The sequence below is a fragment of the Dermochelys coriacea genome, chromosome 4, assembly GCF_009764565.3.
Source record: "Dermochelys coriacea isolate rDerCor1 chromosome 4, rDerCor1.pri.v4, whole genome shotgun sequence".
Lineage (NCBI taxonomy): Eukaryota > Metazoa > Chordata > Testudines > Dermochelyidae > Dermochelys > Dermochelys coriacea.
This window is the reverse complement of record NC_050071.1, coordinates 145,388,875-145,411,139: the sequence shown is the minus strand read 5'-3', so window position 1 is coordinate 145,411,139 and position 22,265 is coordinate 145,388,875. Positions and strand designations below refer to the sequence as shown.

At 69.8% G+C, this 22,265-nt stretch overlaps 3 protein-coding genes across 6 annotated transcripts; 2 read left to right on the top strand and 1 right to left on the bottom strand.

The window, feature by feature from the left end:
* Window positions 1-2,254: 2,254 nt before the first annotated feature.
* LOC119854383 (programmed cell death protein 4-like) lies at window positions 2,255-9,053 on the top strand. Its single transcript, XM_038398654.2, has 11 exons — window positions 2,255-2,480; window positions 3,488-3,761; window positions 4,461-4,558; window positions 4,814-4,927; window positions 5,098-5,319; window positions 5,835-5,932; window positions 6,072-6,186; window positions 6,294-6,401; window positions 6,630-6,740; window positions 7,026-7,165; window positions 7,461-9,053. Exons 1-11 carry the CDS (start codon window positions 2,433-2,435, stop codon window positions 7,510-7,512), a joined length of 1,380 nt encoding a protein of 459 aa, XP_038254582.1. The 5' UTR covers window positions 2,255-2,432; the 3' UTR covers window positions 7,513-9,053.
* A 1,967-nt stretch (window positions 9,054-11,020) lies between these two features.
* On the top strand, window positions 11,021-14,419 carry MOGS (mannosyl-oligosaccharide glucosidase). The gene is made up of 4 exons (XM_038398653.2): window positions 11,021-11,233; window positions 11,308-11,525; window positions 12,003-12,193; window positions 12,379-14,419. The coding sequence occupies exons 1-4, from the start codon at window positions 11,200-11,202 to the stop codon at window positions 14,114-14,116; spliced, it is 2,181 nt and encodes a 726-aa protein (XP_038254581.1). The 5' UTR covers window positions 11,021-11,199; the 3' UTR covers window positions 14,117-14,419.
* Window positions 14,420-15,354: 935 nt separating this feature from the next.
* Window positions 15,355-21,732, bottom strand: WBP1 (WW domain binding protein 1). Of its 4 annotated transcripts, none has more exons than XM_038398657.2 (4): window positions 21,615-21,732; window positions 18,382-18,488; window positions 17,630-17,791; window positions 15,355-17,057 (listed from the first exon to the last, which is right to left on the bottom strand). In XM_038398657.2, exons 1-4 carry the CDS (start codon window positions 21,689-21,691, stop codon window positions 16,378-16,380), a joined length of 1,026 nt encoding a protein of 341 aa, XP_038254585.1. In that variant the 5' UTR covers window positions 21,692-21,732; the 3' UTR covers window positions 15,355-16,377. The 4 variants fall into 4 exon arrangements, with proteins under 4 accessions (XP_038254585.1, XP_038254584.1, XP_038254586.1 ...); XM_038398656.2 differs by having other exon boundaries at window positions 18,382-18,484; window positions 21,608-21,713; XM_038398658.2 differs by having other exon boundaries at window positions 21,618-21,713.
* Window positions 21,733-22,265: the final 533 nt, after the last annotated feature.

Sequence of the window (22,265 nt, the reverse complement as noted above, 5' to 3'; positions counted from 1 at the left end):
CCCCCCGAGCTCTGGGTCAGTCTACTCCCTGCGCCCTCCCAGCCATGGGTCAGTCCGCTCCTTGCCCCGTCCCCCCGAGCTATGGGTCAGTCCGCTCCTTGCCCCGCTCACCCCCCGAGCTGTGGGTCAGTCTGCTCCCTGCGCCTCCCCAGCCATGGGTCAGTCCGCTCCTTGCCCCGCTCCCCCCCCGAGCTGTGGGTCAGTCCGCTCCTTGCCCCGCCCCCCCGAGCTATGGGTCAGTCTGCTCACTGCGCCCCCCCAGCCATGGGTCAGTCCGCTGCTTGCCCCGCCCCCCCGAGCTATGGGTCAGTCCGCTCCTTGCCCCGCTCCCCCCTTGAGCTATGGGTCAGTCTGCTCCCTGCGCCCCCCCAGCCATGGGTCAGTCCGCTCCTTGCCCCGCCCCCCCGAGCTATGGGTCAGTCCACTCCTTGCCCCGTTCCCCCCCCGAGCTATGGGTCAGTCTGCTCCCTGCGCCCCCCTCAGCCATGGGTCAGTCTGCTCCTTGCCCCGCCCCCCCCGAACCATGGGTCAGTCCGCTCCCTGCGGCCCCCCCAAGCCATGGGTCAGTCCGCTCCTTGCCTCACTCCCCCCCGAACCATGGGTCAGTCCGCTCCCTGCGGCCCCCCCAAGCCATGGGTCAGTCCGCTCCTTGCCTCACTCCCCCCCCGAGCCATGGGTCAGTCCGCTCCCTGCGCCCCCCCAGCCATGGGTCAGTCCGCTCCTTGCCCCGCTCCCCCCCCGAGCTATGGGTCAGTCCGCTCCCTGCGCCCCCCCAGCCATGGGTCAGTCCGCTCCTTGCCCCGCTCCCCCCCCGAGCTATGGGTCAGTCCGCTCCTTCCCCGCTCCCCCCCCGAGCTATGGGTCAGTCTGCTCCCTGCGCCCCCCCAGCCATGGGTCAGTCCGCTCCTTGCCCCGCCCCCCGAGCTATGGGTCAGTCCACTCCTTGCCCCGCCCCCCCGAGCTATGGGTCAGTCCGCTCCTGGCCCCGCCCCCCTTGGGATTATGGGTCAGTCTGCTCCCTGCGCCCGCCCAGCCTTTGCTCATTCCGCTCCTTGCCCCGCCCCCCCGAGCTATGGGTCAGTCCGCTCCTTGCCCCACTCCCCCCCCCGAGCTATGGGTCAGTCTGCTCCCTGCGCCCCCTCAGCCATGGGTCAGTCCACTCCTTGCCCCGCCCCCCGAGCTATGGGTCAGTCCGCTCCTTGCCCCGCCCCCCCCCCGAGCTATGGGTCAGTCCGCTCCTGGCCCCGCTCCCCCCTCGAGCTATGGGTCAGTCTGCTCCCTGCGCCCCCCCAGCCTTTGGTCAGTCCGCTCCTTGCCCCGCCCCCCCGAGCAATGGGTCAGTCCACTCCTTGCCCCGCCCCCCCGAGCTATGGGTCAGTCTGCTCCCTGCGCCCCCCCAGCCATGGGTCCGTCCGCTCCTTGCCCCTGCTCCCTCCCCGAGCTATGGGTCAGTCCGCTCCTGGCCCCGCTCCCCCCTCGAGCTATGGGTCAGTCTGCTCCCTGCGCCCCCCCAGCCTTTGGTCAGTCCGCTCCTTGCCCCGCCCCCCCGAGCTATGGGTCAGTCCACTCCTTGCCCCGCCCCCCCGAGCTATGGGTCAGTCCGCTTCTTGCCCCGCTCCCCCCCCGAGCTATGGGTCAGTCTGCTCCCTGCGCCCCCTCAGCCATGGGTCAGTCCGCTCCTTGCCCCGCCCCCCCGAGTTATGGGTCAGTCCGCTCCTTGCCCCGCTCCCCCCCCGAGCTATGGGTCAGTCCGCTCCATGCCCCGCCCCCCCGAGCTATGGGTCAGTCTGCTCCCTGCGCCCCCTCAGCCATGGGTCAGTCCGCTCCTTGCCCCGCCCCCCCGAGTTATGGGTCAGTCCGCTTCTTGCCCCGCTCCCCCCCCGAGCTATGGGTCAATCTGCTCCCTGCGCCCCCCCAGCCATGGGTCAGTCCGCTCCTTGCCCCGCCCCCCGAGCTATGGGTCAGTCCACTCCTTGCCCCGTTCCCCCCCCGAGCTATGGGTCAGTCTGCTCCCTGCGCCCCCCCGAGCCATGGGTCCGTCCGCTCCTTGCCCCGCCCCCCGGAGCCATGGGTCAGTCCGCTCCTTGCCCCACTCCCTCCCCGAGCTATGGGTCAGTCCGCTCCTTGCCCCGCCCCCCCGAGCTATGGGTCAGTCCGCTCCTTGCCCCGCCCCCCCCAGCCATGGGTCAGTCCGCTCCTCGCCCAGGCCCCTGCTGGCGGGGGGGGTTTGGGGGGGCGCGGCTGGGGGCGGGGCCAGCCTGGGCTCGTGGCCGCTGGCGCGCTGCGGCTGCGCGGCTGCTGGGAGGGGGCTGGAGTCCCCGCCCCCGGGTGCGTCACTTCCGCAAGGGGCGGGCGCGCGAAGCAGCTGGGCCCCGCGCAGCTTCGGGATCGGGATCGGGGATCGGGATCGGGCCCGGCTCGCAGCTGCGGCCATGTCGGGCTCGGTCAGCCCCGCCCGCGGCTCGGTCAGCCCCGCCCTGGCAAGTACCGGGCCGGCCCCTCCCCCCTTCGCCCCGATCCCCCGGCCCCGCCCCTCCCCCCGCCGCCCCGATCCCCCCAGGCCTTGCCCCTCCCCCGCCCCGCGCCGGTCCTCGCGCCCCTCCCCCGCCTTCCGCCAGTGCCTCCGTTCCCCGGCCCCATCGCCTGCCGGGCGTCTCCCGCCCTCTCACCGTGTGCGGCGCGGGCGGGGCTGAGCGCCACGGGGCACGAGCTGCCTGGGGAGCTGGGGGGGCTGCGGGGCGGGGAGCCCGGGGGGCAGCGGTGGGGTGGAGCGAGGGGCGAGGGGGGCTGGCGGGGCTGCAAGTCAGGGAGCCCCGGGGGCTGCAGGTCAGGAGCGAGGGGCGTTGCTGGGGTTCGGGGTTGCCCAGTCCTGTCTGGCTCCTGCCCGATTCTCCGTCTTCTCTCCCAGAGGCGAGCTCAGCCGTTCACAGGCCCCCAAGCCCGGTCTCCATGCCCTGGGGTCAGCAGGGCCTGAGGTGCCAGCAGCGTGGCATGTCTGAGGGACTCTGCCCCCTGCCTGGGGGTGCAGCAGGAGGATGCTACACCCATAGTGAGGTTGGGGAAGAGACTTGTCCTGGAGCTGTCTGGACTCCTCTGGGGAAGCTGGACACTGCTGTGGGGAAGAGGGGAATAGGGCAGCCCCTCAACTACCCTCCAGCCTGCAGGCCAGGACACCAGGCTGCTCCTCTGCTTGGGATGACGTTTGCGGGTTGGGCCGTGGCTCTTTCACTTCCCCCTGGGGCGGGAGGTTGTCTGGAGCTGTGCAACTTCGCGGCCACCCCGCCCCCAGCCAGCTGCTCCCTAGAGCACCCCGGGCTGGGTGAGGCCAGGATTGGAGTAGGGGTGTGTGAATAGGAACAGGAAGCGCTGTGTGGGGCAGCTCCTAGCTCCTCCGCCTCTCCCAGCGGGGCTCTGTGGAGCAGCCATGGGTCTGCTCGGGTGCAGCAGGTGCCCACGGGGCGTCTCTGAGCCCTCCATGCCCTTGCAGGCCCCGGGCCAGGCAGGCTCGGAGGATGAGGCTCTGGAGGAGGAGCTGATGGATGGCGACGGGTCCCGCCCCTGGACCCCGCAGGAGAAGGCCCTGCACGAAGCTCGGCTCAAGGCCAAGGCCAAACGGCGCCTGCGACGCACCTCATCCCGGGACTGCACCCGGGAGCCGGCAGCCGAGGGGGGGGAGCCCAGCCCTGACCCCAGCAGCCCCAAGGGCAAGACCAGCGACAGGAAGTCACGCATGGGGAAGGGCCGCGGGCTCCCCAAGAAAGGTGAGATACAGCTGCCCGGTACAGCCCCCCCTGCCATGGGGCACACCCCTGCCTCACAGTGCAGGCTCCCTGATCCCCCCTGCTGCCCGGTACAGCCCCTCTGGCCCCTCCTGCTGCCATGGGGCACATCCCTGCCTCACAGTGCAGGCTCCCTGATCCCCCCTGCTGCCCCGCCCTGCATCCCCCTGGCTCCTCCTGCTGCCATGGGGCACAAGCCTGCCCCATGGTGCAGCCTGTGGCCCCATTGGCTGTCACATAGTGCACACACCCTGCAGTCCCTCCTGCTGCTGCTGCCATAGGGCACCGCCACAGTGCAGCTCCCCCCCACCCCACAGTGCAGCCTCTGCTCCCTCCCCACTGCCCCAAAGACACAGGGTTCCTCCCCTTTACCTCTCTCAATCCCCATGCAGGCCCCTGCTTTTCCTGTGCTAGTTGGGAGCCACTCCTGCCACGTGCTGTGGGTTTGCTGGACCCCACTGAACTCAGTACATTTGTGACACAGTCATGCTCAGGCTGGGAGCCTGCGGTGAACCACTGCTGCTCTGGTACCCAGCTTTTCTCTGGGCTGGGGGTGCTGAGCAGTGCACTACCCTTGCCCAGAGCCCCCTAGTCCCTTTTCTCTAGTGGGCAGAGCTGAGTTGGTGCCTGGCTGGGATGCTGTGGCACATGGGGGTGGCTGAACCAGTGTGTCTCCTGCAGGTGGTGCTGGGGGCAAGGGTGTGTGGGGTGCACCTGGCCTGGTGTACGGGTACCAGGAGCCTGACGCTCGGGACCCCAACTATGATGAGTCATCTCAGGTACGTTCTTAAGGGCAGTGCAGCGTGGTACAGTCCCGGGCCTCTTCCTCCCTCCCTCTGGAGCCCAGGGTCACAGAACTCGGACTGTAGAAAGTGGAACCCCAGCACCCATTCACCCGGGCACTGCTGCCCCGGCCTGTGTACCTGCCCCCACTCAGCCATGCCAGCCACTCTCTCTGCCCCCTCTCCATGGCCTCATGGACTGGTGCTTGTGTGGGTACCGCTGGCCATGAGCCCCTCTGCCCCTCTTTGCAGGGCGACACGGTCTATGCCACGGTGACGCCAGAGCTGGAGGAGGGGGAGCTGGAGAAGAATGTGCACCCCATGGTGCTGGAGTACTTTGAGCATGGGGACACCCTCGAGGTGATGGTGAGTCTGGGGAGTCCCTCTTCCTCCACGGGCTTTGGGCTGAGAGAGTTTCAGGGGCCACCTCCGTCTGGCTAGGCCCGGGGGCCCCTGCAATGCCAGGGGAGGGCGCTGGAAGCGGCTGAGGAAGGAAGCTGGACGGGGGCTGGGCTGACGTGCTGTGCTGGGTGCAGGAACTGCTGAAGGAGCTGAACCTGGGCACCAGGAAGCATGCCGTCCCCTCGCTGGCTGTGGCGCTGGCGCTGGAGGGCAAGGCCAGCCATCGGGAGCTGACCTCCCGCCTGCTCTCTGACCTCGTGGGCAAGGTCATGACCTCGGAGGATATCGCCAGGGCCTTTGACAAGATGCTCAAAGACCTGCCTGACCTCATCCTGGACACTCCTGAGGCTCCACAGGTGGGGGCGGGACTGGGAATGCCCTTGGGGGGGCGGGGGCGGGGCAGGGAAGGGAATGCCCTGGGGGAGACATGGTGGGGAGCTGGCTGGGGGGCAGGGCCAGGAATGCCCTGGGGGGCAGGTGGGGAGCTGGCTGCAGGGGGGCAGGAGCTGGCTGTGAGGGTTGGGAATGCCAAGGGTGGGAGCTGGCTGGGGTGGGGGCAGGACTGCGAATGCCCTGGGAGGGCATGGGAAGGGATGGGAGCTGGTTGGGCCGGGGCGGGGAATGCCCTTTGGAGGGTGGGGGCAGGACTGCGAATGCCCTGGGGAGGCGGGATAGCATGGGAAGGGGTGGGAGCTGGTTGCAGGTGGGGCTGGGAATGCCATGGTGGTCAGGAGCTGGCAGGGACTGACCCCCAGCAAGCTGAGGGGGCGCTGGGCTTGGGTGGGGGCTCTAGGGCCTGGTCTTGCCAGGCTGAGGTGGTGCTGTGCCAGGTCCCTGGGTGGCATCTGACCCCACACTCACCTCTCTGCAGATGCTGGGCCAGTTCATTGCCCGGGCCGTGGCTGACCATGCGCTGCCCCTGGACTTCCTGGACCGCTACAAGGGGCGCGTGGACTGCGAGCATGCCCGGTAAGTGTCCCCTTCCCCCCCACCCTTTGTCAGAGCGCTGCCCTGCCCTGGCACCAGCCTGGTCTGCTCTGCCTCCAGCCGGAAGCTGGTAGCATCTCCGGGGAGAGCCCCCTGCCCCTCACTTGTCTCCTCCTTGCAGGGCTGCCCTGGACCGTGCCGCAGTTCTGCTCCGGATCAAGCGGGATGTGAACCGATTGGACAACGTGTGGGGAGTGGGGGGTGGCCAGAGGCCCGTGAAGCATCTCATCAGAGAGGTGAGCACCTTGCTCCCCTCACCGGCTGGCTTGGCCCCAGGGCTGCACAGGGCCTGGATGGGCACCTGCCCGTCCCTGTGCTGAGCCCTCGGTGCCTCTCCCTGCAGATGAGCCTGCTGCTGCACGAGTACCTGCTGTCTGGGGAGGTGTCGGAGGCAGAGCACTGCCTGCGGGAGCTGGAGGTCCCTCATTTCCATCATGAACTGGTCTATGAGGTAGGGTGCAGGCCTGGCCTGTGCGGGGCCTGTCCCTGGGGTGTCTGTTGGGGGCTGTGCTGTGATCACCAGCTCTGACGGGGGCAGTCCCTGTGGCACCCGTGGTGGCTGCTGTGGCCTGGCCGTGGGAGCTGTGCTCGCTTCCTGGGTCCTGGGCGGGTGTCCGTGATGCCAGCAGTATCCGGTGCTGCCCACTCCGTGCTGACGCCCCCTCCCCCACCTCCGCAGGCTGTAGTGATGGTGCTAGAGTCCACAGGCGAGACTCCCGTCGTAATGATGGTAAAACTGCTCAAGGTGCTGTGGGAGACCGGCCTGGTGACCCTGGACCAGATGAACCGGGTGAGTGCTGGAGCTGGGACAGGAGCCCAGGGAAAAGGAGCTGGGTTGGTGCCATGAATAGGGAGAGGAGCCAGCCGTGAAGTCTGGGCAGACTGGCCAGCTGCAGCAGAGGGTGAGGAGGGTCTGGGCCGGGGACCCTTGTAGGGGCAGATTCAGCCTCTAGGAATGACTGCAGCACGGGCTGCCACTCCTAGCCCAGGGAGCGAGGTCTCCACGGGGCATCGTGGCCCCTCCTGCTCTGCCCCAGCATTTCTGGCCCTGATCCCAGTTCGCCTGATCCCCCAGGGCTTTCAGCGAGTCTATGACGAGCTTGGAGACATCAGCCTGGATGTGCCCCTCGCTCACCGTATCCTGGAGCGGCTGGTGGATCTCTGCTTCGAGGAGGGAGTCATCACCAAGCAGCTGAGAGACACCTGCCCAGCTCGGTACCTGCAGCATGGGGGGTCAGGATTGAGAAGCACTGGTAGAACCTGTGGGTTGGAGGTGGGGGGAAGCCCAGTGCTGGGATAGCTGGGGGTCAGGATTGAGGGGTGCTGGGGTAGCAGGGGCTATGGGTTGGGAGTGAGGGGCACCAGCAGAGCTGCGGGGGGAGCCCAGGGCTGTAGCAGGGGGCTGCAGGTCAGGAGTGAGGGGCGCTAATAGAGCTGTGTGTGGGGAAAGCCCCGGGCTGGGTTGTCTAGGGCCTGGCTCACTGACATTCGTGTCTTTCCTCTCTCCAAGGGGCCGGAAGCGATTTGTGAGCGAGGGTGATGGGGGGCAGATCAAGCAGTAACGGGCCGTCTCGTCCCCCCCAGCCCGACAGTCCCCTGGAGGTGTTTGATATCCCCAGCCCTGGAGCTCGTCCTTGTCTGTCTCCAGCTGGGAAGGGCACCAGGGAACCACCCAGCGCCAGCTCCCAGAGGGGATGGTGCGGAGGCTGTGATGGATCTTGGGGGTGGGGGGTAGGGAGGGAGGGAAGTAAGGTGGGGTCCAGGAGCAGGGAGGGTCTGGTGGGCTGATCTTCCAGCTGGGGCTATGCTGGAGATGGAACAGGGGGCTAGGCACAGCTGCAGGACTCTTGCCCCCTCCACTTCCCTGCAGTCCCAGCTGGGAGATGCCCCTCCCTCGCCTAGTGGGGCTGCGTGTCTTAACCATGCTGTGTCTGTGCCCCCCAAGCTTGGCTCCCCTTGGCTCCATGCAGTGGGGTTAGCAGTGGGCATCCCCACCACCTCCTAGCAGCCTCCTATACCGGCTAGTTCAGGACAGGGCCTGGTTCTTACTTTACCCTGGGGCAGGAGTTCTGTTTTGGGGGCTTTGGGATTCCTGCCTTCCCCACAATGGAGCCACTGAGGTCACCCAGTTTGTCAGTCCAGCTGGGGGGCCCTAGTGGTGCAGGCCTGGCTGTAACTCCAGCTGCCGGGGCTCCCTGGCACCCCCCCCTTCCCACACCAGGGAGTGGCAGGGAGCCCAGGGCTTGGCCTGCAGAATGGGCTGGGTGAGACCAGCCTGTCTTAGGGGAAGGCAGCATGTCCTTGCTCTGCCCCGGGGGCCGGAGCTGGGGGCTTGCCAGAGATGTGCCCAGGCCTCCGCCTTGTGCTGGGCACCCAGCCACACAGGACAAGCTGCTTCCTTGCATCTTATGCCAAGGGCCAGGAACAGTCTCCAGAGCAAAGGATTCTGGGTCACACCAATCAGCTTGCCTCATAGGCAGTGACACAGGTAAGGGGGCTACACCCACCCCTCCACATCTCAGTTCTGCTCTTCTTCTAAGCAGAGATCCACCCTGGGACCCACATAAGGACTGCCCCAGAGGCCAGCCTCAGCTCTGCCCCTAGGCTGATCAGCTGAGCATTACCCACAGTCCACTGCCTTGTGCTTACTTTACTACCCTACAGTGACTCATCACACTGCACCGACCACCAGTATGGGCTGCATGCAGGAGCACCGGGCATGAGAGCTGGAGTGGGGGGTTCTGCCTGGCCTAAGGGAGCCCAGTTGACGAAGGGCAGGTGTTTGAAGGGTATGGAGCCAGGGAGCCTGTAGGACTAGGGTGGCTGGGGGTATCTCAGGGAGGTGATGGGCTTGGCCTCATCTCCCAGGGCAGGGGCCTTAAACCCCAGCGCTTGAGCAAGGTGGGACCTGTGGGGCCACTCCAGCTCTCCCAGCCCCCTGAGGAGGCTGTTGTCCCCTGGTTGGCCCCACTGTTGGGCTGGGGAGCAGCAGGGAGTCAGCAGCTGGGTGCTGAGGTGCCCAGCAGTGGATGGCCCTCCCTGGCTCGAGCAGGGGAAGGGGCAATGCTGATGCAGAAACAGAATAAAGATGTGTCCAAAGGAACTGCTGGTCTAGACTGGGTTTGTCCTCCACTCCGTGTGTTATGGGGGGGAGGAGCTTGACCCTAATGTACGTACGGGGGCGCTTGATGCCCCGCAGCTAGTGGGGCAGCCCCAAGGGCCGGGGCTCAGCTAGCGTCTTCCCAGCTTTTGCAGTGGCTCTGGGGGTGAGATTTGACCCCTGAGAGCTGCAGGCAACAGAGCCCAGGGCCTGGGTCAAGGCCCAGGGCACCCTGTGTTCCAGCAGGATCTGAGGGGGCCCTGGTGCTCCCCGGGGGCGGGGAACGGGCCGCCCCCCCCACCCGCGGCCTGTGCCCCCCAGAGCCCCCGGGCCGCGCCCCCTCCCCCCCGCAGCCTGAGCCCGGGTTGGCGAGGTCTGGGCGAAGGACTCGGGCTCTCGCTCGCCCGGCTGGGAACCGAACTGCACCTGGCCCCCTCCCCCTCCCCCTCCGGGGGCGGCCCGGCTGTGCCCGCTGCCCTGGGGAGCTCCCGGCATGCCGCGCGGCGGGGCTCCCAGCCACGTGCTCTTCGGGCTACAGTGGCCGCTGCGCACGGGGAGCTGTCGGGTGTCCCCGGGCCCCGCGCGGGGCATGCCGGGAGATGCGGTGACGGGGCCTTCAGCCCTTCCAGCCGCGCGCCCCGGAGGACGGTGACGTCCAAGGGCCGCGCGAGCGAGTGCCGTCAGCGAGCGTCGCTGGAGCCGTCATCGCGGGGGCGGGGCCCGGGGATGGGGCTTGGGGGCGGGGCCCGGCGGCGTGGCGTGGCGGCAGCTGGCTGGGGCGGGGCGGGGCTTGGCCGGCTCGGGGGCGGGTCCGGAGCGGGCGGGGCGGGGCTCGGGGGCCTGGCGGAGCCGCTGGAGAGCGGGCGGGGCGGGGCGGGGCTTGGCCGGCCCGGGGGCGGGTCCGGAGCGGGCGGGGCGGGGCTCGGGGGCCTGGCGGAGCCGCTGGAGAGCGGGCGGGGCGGGGCTTGGCCGGCTCGGGGGCGGGTCCAGAGCGGGCGGGGCGGGGCGGGGCTTGGCCGGCTCGGGGGCGGGTCCGGAGCGGGCGGGGCGGGGCTCGGGGGCCTGGCGGAGCCGCTGGAGAGCGGGCGGGGCGGGGCGGGGCTTGGCCGGCCCGGGGGCGGGTCCGGAGCGGGCGGGGCGGGGCTCGGGGGCCTGGCGGAGCCGCTGGAGAGCGGGCGGGGCGGGGCGGGGCTTGGCCGGCCCGGGGGCGGGTCCGGAGCGGGCGGGGCGGGGCTCGGGGGCCTGGCGGAGCCGCTGGAGAGCGGGCGGGGCGGGGCTTGGCCGGCTCGGGGGCGGGTCCAGAGCGGGCGGGGCGGGGCGGGGCTTGGCCGGCTCGGGGGCGGGTCCGGAGCGGGCGGGGCGGGGCTCGGGGGCCTGGCGGAGCCGCTGGAGAGCGGGCGGGGCGGGGCGGGGCTTGGCCGGCCCGGGGGCGGGTCCGGAGCGGGCGGGGCGGGGCTCGGGGGCCTGGCGGAGCCGCTGGAGAGCGGGCGGGGCGGGGCGGGGCGGGGGCGGGGCTTGGCCGGCTCGGGGGCGGGTCCAGAGCGGGCGGGGCGGGGCTCGGGGGCCTGGCGGAGCCGCTGGAGAGCGGGCGGGGCGGGGCTTGGCCGGCCCGGGGGCGGGTCCGGAGCGGGCGGGGCGGGGCTCGGGGGCCTGGCGGAGCCGCTGGAGAGCGGGCGGGGCGGGGCTTGGCCGGCCCGGGGGCGGGTCCGGAGCGGGCGGGGCGGGGCTCGGGGGCCTGGCGGAGCCGCTGGAGAGCGGGCGGGGCGGGGCTTGGCCGGCCCGGGAGCGGGCGGGGCCTGGCGGAGCCGCTCGGTGGCTGGCTCGGCGCGGCGGCGCCATGGCCCGGGAGCGCAGGCGGCGCGGTGCGGCGGCCGGGCGCGGCCCGGAGAAGGGCGGGCGCGGCCCGCAGGCGGCGCGGCGGGAGCGCGGGGCCCCGGCGGGGCCGGGCCGTGCCTGCGCGCTGCTGGCGCTGCTGGGGCTGGCGCTGGGCGCCGCCGGCCTGGCCTACGGGCTCTACGGGCGCTGGCGGCTGGGCCGCCGCGTGGTCACCCCGCACCCGGCGCCGCGCGTCCTGCCCGCCGGCAGCAGCGGCCCCCGCGCCGCGCCCGAGCGCTTCTGGGGCTCCTACCGCCCGCAGGTCTACTTCGGCATGCGGCCCCGCAGCCCGCGGCCGCCCGTGGCAGGTAGGGGCCGGGCCGGGGCTCCCTCGCGGGGCTCGGCGGCCCTTGCCCGGTCTCAGTCTCCCCCTCTCTCCTAGGCCTCATGTGGCTGCGGCAGGCGGTGGAGGCCCGGCTGCGCCACACGTGCGAGCAGAGCGACGGGCTGCCCGGCTACGGCTGGCTGCTGCACGACGGGCTGCGCTTCGGGGCGCAGGAGATCCGCGACCGGGGCCTGACGCTGCGCACCGAGTTCGTCAAGCGGCCGGGCGGAGAGCACGGCGGGGACTGGAGCTGGCGGGTCACGGCCATGCCGGAGGTGGGGCCGCGGGAATGAAGAGCTTAGCCCGGGTCCCCAAGCGAGTCGGTGACGGAGCTGCTGGGAATGGAACCCAGGAGTCCTGGGCTTCCCCCTCCCCCCAAGTCTCCACTGTCACCATCCGGGCCCGTGTCCGCCCAGAGCTGGGAGTCCGGACCCCGTAGGGCTTCGTGCTGGCCCCTTCCCTGCGTCCAGCGGAGCGATGCCTGGCCCGGGCCGTGGGGACTCTCTGCTTTGAGCCCCGGTTTTCCCGACTGATTGGCGCACCGGGCCTCTTGTCTTTTGTGGCGGTTCCTCTCCTGCCCCAGTCGCTGTCCCCAGAGAGCCTGGAGTGTTTCCTACTGTAGGTGGCTTCTCATGGTTGCAGGGGCTCCGGGGGGCTGCCGCCCTGTGGCTGCGTAGGGGGGTCCTGGCGTCTCCAGCACAGACGCACCTGCAGGGCTGAGCGATGCCCAGTGTCCGTCTCCCTCTTTGCAGAGTACGGGCGACCAGGCCTCCCTCCTCTCCCTGCTCTTCTATGTGGCCACCGACGGGCAGGGGACGCTGCAGCCGCACTTGGAGAACACGCGGTTGGTGTCTGTGACTGGGACGTCGGAGGAACTCGGCCGTTTCAACATCACCTTCCACAAGCCCACGACCGAGACTGGGGAAGCCCTCAGATATGCCAGGTACCTTGCGGGGGCTCAGAGCCGGGCGGGGGCCCTGGCTGTGCGGGAAGCTCCTGGCTGCTTGGGGACCAGGCTTTCCTAGGAGGGGCCGCTGTGGGGAGCAGGGCACCAGCTCCGACTGTGGGGTGTTCCTGCTTCTCCTAGCCCGGCCTCCCTCCCTGGCCCTGACCCACCCTCTCTTGCAGCTATAACCACCTGGATGCCAGGAGCCCCGGGCTGCACCGCCTGACAGACGTGGTGAAGAGCAGCCTGAGCAACCGCTTTCTTTACGTGGCGCCCGGCAAGCCCAAGCGCCGCTACTTTGCCGTGGACACATACCGGGCACTGCCAGGGGAGCCGGACCAAGCTCCCCAGAGCCACCTGCTGCTGCACCAGGTGACGATGCCGCTGCCCTGCCGCGTGGAGGTGACCTTTGAGTCGGGCAGCTTTGCCGAGCGCCCCGGCTCGCTGGTGGGGGGGGTGCTGAGCGAGGAGCTGGCCGGGCACGTGGCCGCCTTCGAGCAGCGCTTCGAGGAGACCTTCTCCCTGGCCCGCAAGGGCTTCACGCCCCAGGAGCAGCGCTTTGCCAAGGCTGCCCTCAGCAACATGCTGGGGGGGATGGGTTACTTCCACGGGCACTCCATCGTGCAGTCCGTGCACAGCCAGCACCCGCTGCCCTACCCTGAGGGCCCCCTGTTCACCGCCGTGCCCTCCCGCTCCTTCTTCCCCCGCGGCTTCCTCTGGGACGAGGGCTTCCACCAGCTGCTGCTGGCGCGCTGGGACCCAGCCCTGAGCCGCGAGGTCGTCGCCCACTGGCTGGACCTGATGAATGTGGAGGGCTGGATCCCGCGGGAGCAGATCCTGGACGACGAGGCGCGAGCCAAGGTGCCCCCCGAGTTCATCCTGCAGCACAATGAGGCCGCCAACCCGCCCACCCTCTTCCTGGTGTTGCAGCAGCTACTGAGGGAGCCGGGCCAGGGCCCTGCCGAGCTCTCCTACCTGCAGCGGCTCTTCCCCCGTCTGCGCACGTGGTACGAGTGGTACAACACCACGCAGGCAGGGCCACTGCCCTACACCTTCCGCTGGCGGGGCCGGGACCAGGACACCGACCTCTTCCTCAACCCCAAGACGCTGACCTCGGGGCTGGACGACTACCCTCGCGCCTCGCACCCCTCGCCGGCCGAGCGCCACCTGGACCTGCGCTGCTGGATGGCGCTAGCCTCGGGAGTCATGGCCGAGGCGGCCGAGCGGCTGGGCGAGCCGGCGGCCGAGTACCGGCGCATGCAGCAGGCGCTGAGGGACAACGCCCTGCTGGAGCAGCAGCACTGGGCCGAGCAGCTGGGCATGTTCGCCGACTACGGCAACCACAGCCAGGCCGTGGGGCTGGAGCGCGAGGCGGTGGCTGTGGCGCCTGGGCAGCCCCGCCACCAGTTCCCGACCCCGCGGCTGGTGCGGGTGGTCCGCAAGCCCCCCCAGCTGCAGTTCGTGGGGGCCCTGGGCTATGTCAGCCTCTTCCCCTTCCTGCTGCAGCTGCTGCAGCCCGGCTCGCCCCACCTGGGCAGCATCCTGGGGGACATGCGCAGCGAGCAGAAGCTCTGGACCCCCTACGGCCTCCGCTCGCTCGCCCGCACCAGTCCCCTATACATGAAACACAACACGGAGCACGACCCCCCCTACTGGAGGGGGCCCATCTGGATCAACATGAACTACCTGGCCGTGCGGGCGCTGCACCATTACGCCAGCCTGGAGGGGCCCTACCAGCAGCGGGCAGCTGCGCTCTACCAAGAGCTGCGTGCCAACCTCATTGCCAACCTGTACCGCCAGTACCAGCAGAGCGGCTACCTGTGGGAGCAGTACAGCGACAGCACGGGCAAGGGCCAGGGCTGCTACCCCTTCACGGGCTGGTCTGCCCTGGTGGTGCTCATGATGGCCGAGGAGTATTAGGGGCCAGGCTAGGAGAGGGGGGTTCCAGCTACCCGCAGCCACCTCTGGGCTGAGCACTATCACTTGGGGTTTGGGGGTGCCCAGGGCTGCCAGCCCTGAGTGGAGCAGTGGGTTTGCTGCACTACTGGGTTACCATGTGCTGCCCTGGCCTTTGCCCCTGCAAGTCTCTCTCAGGTGTTTTAATATGAATGTTCAAGGCTGAGGGGTGAGGGTCACTGCACCTTCCTGCCCACCCCTAGCTGGGGGGGAAGAGGGGTTTTTTTTTTTGTTTGTTTTTTTAAGAATAAAGCTGAGTAGCTTTACCCTCTTCTGGCAGCTGCCATCTTTGGGAATCAGCAGCCGGGGGGGGTGGGGAAGGTGGACACAGCCAGCCATGGGGCACTCGGGGGGGCAGGTCACACACAGCTGCTTGCAGGGCTAGAAGGGGGAAAGGGGCCTGTCATGTTTAGGGGTACAGCTGCCACTGTCCCTGCAGCTAGGGCTACACTGGGGCTTGGCAGGCCACGTTGCCGGGAGGTTGCAAGGAGCAGAGGCCCAGAAGGGGAGGTGCCTCTTGTGCAGCAGGGAGCCCCCCATCAAAATCCTGGGGCATGGGGAGGGCCCATGGTGCTGCTCCACTGCTGGTGACAGACAGCCTGGCCTGTGGGGGAAAATCCAGCAGCCTTCTTCCCACAGCTGAGAGCCCCCAGTGAGCCCTCCAGCCAGAAGTAACCACTACTCCCCTCCCCAGGGTGGGCCAGGGCCTGTTCTGTACCACAGCCCTGTAGCACCTGCTTGGCTCAGGGGTTGTATCTTTGAACAGTCCTCCTAGCCTGGCAGGTGGGGTGGGGCCCTCCAGGCACTCAGCCTGCCTGCTGCAGCTCCCTGGACCTGCCCTCAGCTCCTCCAGGCAGGGAACCAGCAGAGGGTTGCTCCTCCTCAGTCTGTCACCACCCCCAGAAGGGGGGGGGGGGGAGAAAGAGACACACAAGCAGCATCAGGCCCAAGCTAAGGCAGCAGTGTCCCTTCCACTCCCACAAGAAAGTGCCCCCCTTGTTTTCAAGCCTTGCAGTGACTCTGCTGTTCCTGTAGCACTGGCCGCCCTGCAATGGCCCTTTCACAGTGGTAGCTGGACTCCCTGCCCAGGACTGCCCTGGCCCCGCTCCCCCAGGCAGAGAGGAGACCCCCCCACACACACAGCTTAGAGCCCAAGCAGCAGGACGAGGGTTTGCCTCTCCCCCCGGCAGACTCTCACAGGCTGTAATTCCACATCTCTTTAATAATGAGAACTACTGTCCCCCAGAGCACAGACCCGCAGGCTGGGAGCAGAGCTGAGTGCAGCAGGCAGCCCCCAGCCCAGGCCAGTCAGTTGCCCACCCCCCCCTCCAAGCGCCAGGTTGCCATGGGGAAGGCCTGCTAGGTGCCCCAGGCTCCCCACAAGCAGCACAGGGGGAGGGGGTGCTGGGCAGGAATAATCTGATTCGTGCAAGTCCACAGAAATCCAGTCCCAGTGGGAACTCTACAGGGAGGGGAAGGATCCGGCCAGGGGCATGTGCCCTGGCAGGGCAGCGCTACACATGGTACCCAACAAATGACAGCAGCACGCAGAGTGAGGGACACACATCGTCTACAGAGAGTCAGTTTGGGGGGGACACGCTCTCCCCAGGGGCTCCATGCCAACAGAGTCCACACCCCAGGGAGGGGTCGGTCAGCCACATGGTGCTGGTGCAAACTGTCCCAGAGCCAGCACACAGCCCAAGCAGAGCTGGGGGCGGGGCAGGTGGGGCCCCACACTGCAGAGTCAGGAGCTGCCTGCCAGGGAGGGAAAGCCCACCCAGGGCGCTGGTGAGCATAGAGCCCCAACACTCCCAGTCACAATTGCTCAGGAGAGGAAAGGGCCCAGAGGCAGCCGCCTTGGCCCCAGCTCCACCCTCGCTGCCTGGCATGAGGTGGCCAGGGGCCCCAAGGAACAGGAACAGCCTCTCAGCCCCACACAGTTCTACACACCCCACACCAGAGGGCAGGATGCCCAGGCAGCCCATCAAAACAGGGTAAAGGCATGGGACAGAGACAGCCAGCTCGCAGGGACCTCTGCCCCTTGGGGCAGGGGCCAGAGCAGCAGCTCAGCCGCCTCAGCCAGGAGCACAGAGGTGGGGGCTGATGGGAAGGGCCACTCCAGCACCATGGAGGTTACGGGGAGGGGAGCTGGGGTCACAGGACAGGGAGCGGGGAGCTGCTGTCTGGGGCAGCCCTGGCCACAGGGTCAGCACCCAGCTCAGGGCTCAGACAGGCAGGGCAGGTGAGCCAGGCTCCTCACTGCCCCCATCGCTTTGGAGCCCACAGAGACTCTTGCGCTCCGAGAGCTGGGGGGACTCAGGCCCCACCTTGCTGAGCAGTTGCGTCTCCTCCTCACTGTCCTCCCCACCCTCCTCCTCCTGGCAGCGCCCCACCTCAATACCCGAATCGCCCGTCAGGCGCCGGTGCCGGAAGTGCTCACTGCTGTCACCCTGGGCAGCGCCCTCCTCCTCCCCCACACACTCCTCCTCCTCCTCGATGTCTGAGCAGCGGTGGTAGTCGGCCTCGAAGAAATCCACGCTGGAGGAGAAGAGGGTCTGCTTGGTTGGGGCCTCGCAGGGGGCCGGCTCCTCGGGCAGCTCCCAGCTGGCGCCCGTGCCCGTGCTGCTGCTGCCACCTTCCTCACTGGGCGTGCTGGCCTGGCTGCGCTCAGTCTCATCCGTGACCTGCACCGACAGCGACGTGCTGCTGGGGGAGGTGAGGCAGCTTGAGTCGCATGAGCAGCTGGTGAAGTTCTCCGAGCTGGGAGACAGGGTCAGGGGACTGGAGCCCAGGCGGCTATGCGGCCCGCCCAGCTGGGCCAGGATGGTGCTGTAGGGGGGAGGAGGGGTGCTGGGACGGTGAGCCACCTCCTCGTAGGCGGGCAGCTTAAAGGAAGCCAGCATCCCTAGAGGGGAGACAGTCACCTGAGAACCCGAAGGGGGCCAGCCACAACCACGGCCCTCCCCCCAGCAACCCAGCCTGCTTCCCACCCTGTGAGCCCAGCCCACCTCCAGGCCTTGGAGCTGCCCTTCCTGTCAGCCCCCAGTTGTGTGCTCCTGGCATTGCCCCCTATGCCCCACAGAAACTGCCCCCCCGGCCACAGCCCTCCCCGCCCCCCTCACCCCACAAGCTACTGCTCTCACTGTGCTCCCCGGGCTGGCCGCCCCTTGGGGCCAGCGCCATGCCAGAGATTTTACACCTGAGCTGGTGAGGAAGTCTAGCCTCAGACCAGGGCGCTCCCCGACCCAGTTCCTATAGCCCCCAGTGGAGGATCTGGTGCCATGCGCGACTTTCCAGCGAGCGCGTGGTAGGCCCTAGGCTGCTGCTCCTGCTCAGGGGTCCGAGAGCCCCAGCAGGGCAGGGTGGGGATGGCCAGCGCCAGCACGCATGGCCAGACTGCCCGGGCCGAGCTGCCAGCCTGCCCGGCCAGGCTGAGTGCGGGAAGGAGAGGAGAAGAGCGGAGGCTGGGGCACTCACTGAGATCCACCACGGAGGCGGGGTAGTTGCAGGCACCGTGGTAGGCGATGAGGTTGATCTCACGCTGCCGCTGCTGCTGCTGCAGGCGCAGTTTGGCGCGGCGGTGCCGGTAGGCGCAGCAGCAGCTGAAGAGGATGAGAACAGTCCAAAGGAGCCAGAACCCTACAGACAGGAGAACACGTGAGCACAACCCTGCTCCAGGAGCCACCTTCCTGTCCACAGCAGCCCCCGGCACCCCCTGCAGGGAAAGGCTGGGACTGGAGCTCCCCCCATCAGCGCCCCCCACTGGGCCAGGCCAGGAGCTCCCCCCATCAGTGCCCCCGTCCTGCTCCCCACAGCGCCCCCCGCTGGGCCAGGCCAGGAGCTCCCCCCATCAGTGCCCCCGTCCTGCTCCCCACAGCGCCCCCCGCTGGGCCAGGCCAGGAGCTCCCCCCATCAGTGCCCCCGTCCTGCTCCCCACAGCGCCCCCTGCTGGGCCAGGGCAGGGCTGGAGCAGCTGGGAGCTCCCCCCGCACAGCCAGCACCCCAGCCCCGCTCTCTGCCAGGAGAGGCTGAGTAACTGCCATCGAAGTTTCCGTCTGGGATGCTTTAGTTGGGGTTGGTCCTGCTTTGAGCAGGGGGTTGGACGAGAATCTCCTGAGGTCCCTTCCAACCCTGATCTTCTCCCATTCTATAAATAAGGATCCCCCAGAGGCAGGTGCTGGCCCCAACCCTTCAGCAGCCTAGTGCCGCGCCATCTCCTCCCCACTCACACCACAGCTCGTAGTAGTAGGTGCAGCATCCAGTCTCTCCGCAGCAGTGGCCCGTCTCACACACATAGGGCTGGTTCTTCACCCCTGGGCAGTATTCCCGAGCCTGCAGGGAGAGGACCTGGCATTACACTCCACAACCACCCCACCAGTTCCCTCCCCATAGTGTGTGTCGCCCTCCCATGGCACTGTACTGGCACTCCATTGGGGCCCAGGCCCTGCCGGCACGTCTGCAGGGGAGCCCAGGAGCCGCCTACGTTGCCGGCTGATTGGCAGCAGGCTGAACGAGCCACAGCTCAGAAGCAGGCTCCGACAGACCCTGCTGAGCTCCTTGCTCAGCTGCAATGGCTGAGGGTCTCCTAGCCGCATGATGCCCCGCAGCAGCGCTCCAGGACACAGGCCGGGCGTCCACGGAGCCTCTGGTGGGGCCTCTCGTGCAACTACGGGCAGGGCCAGGCCAAGTCCCCCAAAGCGCACAGAGGGGTCAGGCTGACGCAGGTGAACCCACCCCACCGGTCCTTCATCCCCAACACACAGAGGAATGTATGGGGCCAGCAGACCACCCCAGGGCCGCAGGTTAGCATTAATCTGCTGCAGCACCAGCTGCCACTGAGGGGGAAGTGTCCCTACCCGGTTAAAGGGATCCCACCCACTGCAGCACCTCCTCTCTACACAAGACTGGAGCCAGGCACTCTGCCCAGGGGGCCCCTCTCTTCACCGGCACTTGGCTCTCCAAGGTCCCCTACCGAGCCTCTCTTCAGGTCGCATCATCAACATCCCTTAAGGGTGCCCCAGCGGGCTGTCCCGCTCTCTAAGCTGGGGTCATGGCTGTCTCCCTCCCTTTCCTGTAAGGAGTCTCCTCCTCATCCGGAGCAGTCCTGAGCCTTTTCAAAGCCTCTGAGACCTTGTCTACACAGACCTGCTCCACTTTAACTTTAGGTGTGATGTGAAACCAATACAGGCCCAGTCTCATGAGAGAGCTGCGCCATTTGGATTAAAGGTGAGATTTTAAACTGATTTCGTCCAGTCAGTGCGCCGTCCTGTATGATTGGTCTATCTCGCTTGAAACCAGGCTTACTGTGGTTTGGCTTCAGTCAGTCAGAAATCAACTGAACCTAAGCAGACACCAGACTACCACGGTAGGAGGCCGCCCAGGTCCCTAAACTGGTTTCAAACCCTAAGTGAAGCCAGGGCAGTTCCCTGATATAGGTACGGGTCCCTACACAGATGCTCTTCGTTCGCTGTAAGAACGACTGGTTTTGATTTCGCTCTGGTCCAGTCTACGCTGGGAAAGCCGCACGGGGGCAAGCCCCGCCAGGGCAGGGAACGTCTGCTGGCCGAAGCGCTGGCACGGCGTAACCAGGTCCCCGGATCCCATCGGGGCATGGCAAAAGCAGGGTCTGCGCTACCCCGGGAGGTTGCCAGGACACGAGCCATCAGCCCCCAGCAGCAGCGTCACTCTACCGGGGTCAGCCTGGCCTCGGCCCCGGCTCACGTCCCAGGCCACGTCTAGACCCAGACACGGCCCTGCCACGCTGGGGTCCCCGTATAGGCGCATGGGTGCGGACGGGAGCCCCTGGCCCTGCTGGGGGGGAGGATCAGGCCGATGGGGGGAAGAGGCCCAGGGGGAGCGGGGGAGGGGAGAGCAGGCCCGGGGGGGGGTCAGGCCGGGGCGGGGGAGAGAGCAGGCGGGGGGGTGAGGAAAATCAGGCAGGGGGGGCGGGCGCTGGCGGGGAGCAGGCTGCGGGAGGCCCGGGGGGGGGGAGCAGGCGGGGGGGGGCGGGCGCGGGCGGGGGGGAGCAGGCGGCGGGAGGCCCGGGGGGGGCGGGCGCTGGCGGGGGGGAGCAGGCGGGGGGGGCGGCGCTGGCGGGGGGGGAGCAGGCGGGGGGGGCGGGCGGGCGGGCGCTGGCAGGGGGGAGCAGGCTGCGGGAGGGCCGGGGGGGGGAGCAGGCGGGGGGGGCGGGCGCTGGCGGGGGGGAGCAGGCGGGGGGGGCGGCGCTGGCGGGGGGAGCAGGCTGCGGGAGGCCCGGGGGGGGGAGCTGGCGGGGGGGGCGGCGCTGGCGGGGGGAGCAGGCTGCGGGAGGCCCGGGGGGGCAGGCGCTGGCGGGGGGGGGAGCAGGCTGCGGGAGGCCCGGGGGGGAGGAGCAGGCGGGGGGGGGCGGGCGCTGGCGGGGGGAGCAGGCTGCGGGAGGGCCGGGGGGGGCGGGCGCTGGCGGGGGGGAGCAGGCGGGGGGGGCGGCGCTGGCGGGGGGGGAGAGCAGGCGGGGGGGGCGGGCGCTGGCAGGGGGGAGCAGGCTGCGGGAGGCCCGGGGGGGGCGGCGCTGGCGGGGGGGAGCAGGCTGCGGGAGGCCCGGGGGGGGGAGCAGGCGGGGGGGGGCGGGCGCTGGCGGGGGGGAGCAGGCTGCGGGAGGGCCGGGGGGGGCGGGCGCTGGCGGGGGGGGAGCAGGCGGGGGGGCGGCGCTGGCGGGGGGGGAGGGCGCTGGCGGGGGGGAGCAGGCTGCGGGAGGCCCGGGGGGGGCGGCGCTGGCGGGGGGGGAGCAGGCGGGGGGGCGGCGCTGGCGGGGGGAGCAGGCTGCGGGAGGCCCGGGGGGGGCGGGCGCTGGCGGGGGGGGAGCAGGCGGGGGGGCGGCGCTGGCGGGGGGGGGAGCAGGCGGGGGGGGCGGGCGCTGGCGGGGGGGAGCAGGCTGCGGGAGGCCCGGGGGGGGGAGCAGGCGGGGGGGGCGGCGCTGGCGGGGGGGAGCAGGCTGCGGGAGGCCCGGGGGGGGGAGCAGGCGGGGGGGGCGGCGCTGGCGGGGGGGAGCAGGCTGCGGGAGGCCCGGGGGGCGGGCGCTGGCGGGGGGGGAGCAGGCGGGGGGGCGGCGCTGGCGGGGGGGGAGGGCGCTGGCGGGGGGGAGCAGGCTGCGGGAGGCCCGGGGGGGGGAGCAGGCGGGGGGGCGGCGCTGGCGGGGGGAGCAGGCTGCGGGAGGCCCGGGGGGGGGAGCAGGCGGGGGGGCGGCGCTGGCGGGGGGGCGGCGCTGGCGGGGGGAGCAGGCTGCGGGAGGCCCGGGGGGGGGAGCAGGCGGGGGGGCGGCGCTGGCGGGGGGGAGCAGGCTGCGGGAGGCCCGGGGGGGGGAGCAGGCGGGGGGGCGGCGCTGGCGGGGGGGAGCAGGCTGCGGGAGGCCCGGGGGGGCGGGCGCTGGCGGGGGGGGGCGGGGCGGGGGTCGGAGCAGCCGGGCCCAGCCCCCGGTACCTGCTGCTGCTGCTGCTGCTGCTGCCGGCCCAGCAGCGCGGCCCAGGCCCCCTCGGAGCCGCCGCCGCCCCCGGGCCGCTCCATGGCGCCGCCTACAGCCCCCCGCGGCCCCGCTCCTGCGCCGCCGCCGCCCGGGCCCCCACCGCCCGCCGCCGCCCCGGGCCCGGGGCCGCCGCCATCCCGGCCCCCCGGCCCGTCCCCTCAGCCGCCGCCATCGCGCCGCCCCGCCCCGCCCGCCGCCTCCGGCCAATCCGCTCCCGCGCGGCGGCCCGCCGCCAATCGGCGCCGCTCCCCCCGCCCTGCCTCAGCCAATCAGCGGCAACCTACCTGCAGCCTCCCGCCCAACAACAGGAGACAAAGAGACCGAGACCCGCCCCCGGCGATGACTGACAGGAAGCCTGGCCCATTGACATCGTATTCCCGCCTCTCCGAAACGTGACTGCCAGCAGGTCTGGCCAAACGAAGGGCTGATCTCGGTCTCGGTGAGTGACTGATACATAAGACAACCAATGGAAGATGGACACCCGCCCTCTGGGTGGAACTCAACAAGCACCTGCCCAATGGAAGGAGAGATCCACCTCTAAATTCTTACTGACAGGAGTTGTGAGCAATGGAAACCACACACTGACCACTATGGACGTGACTGACAAGGGAGTCA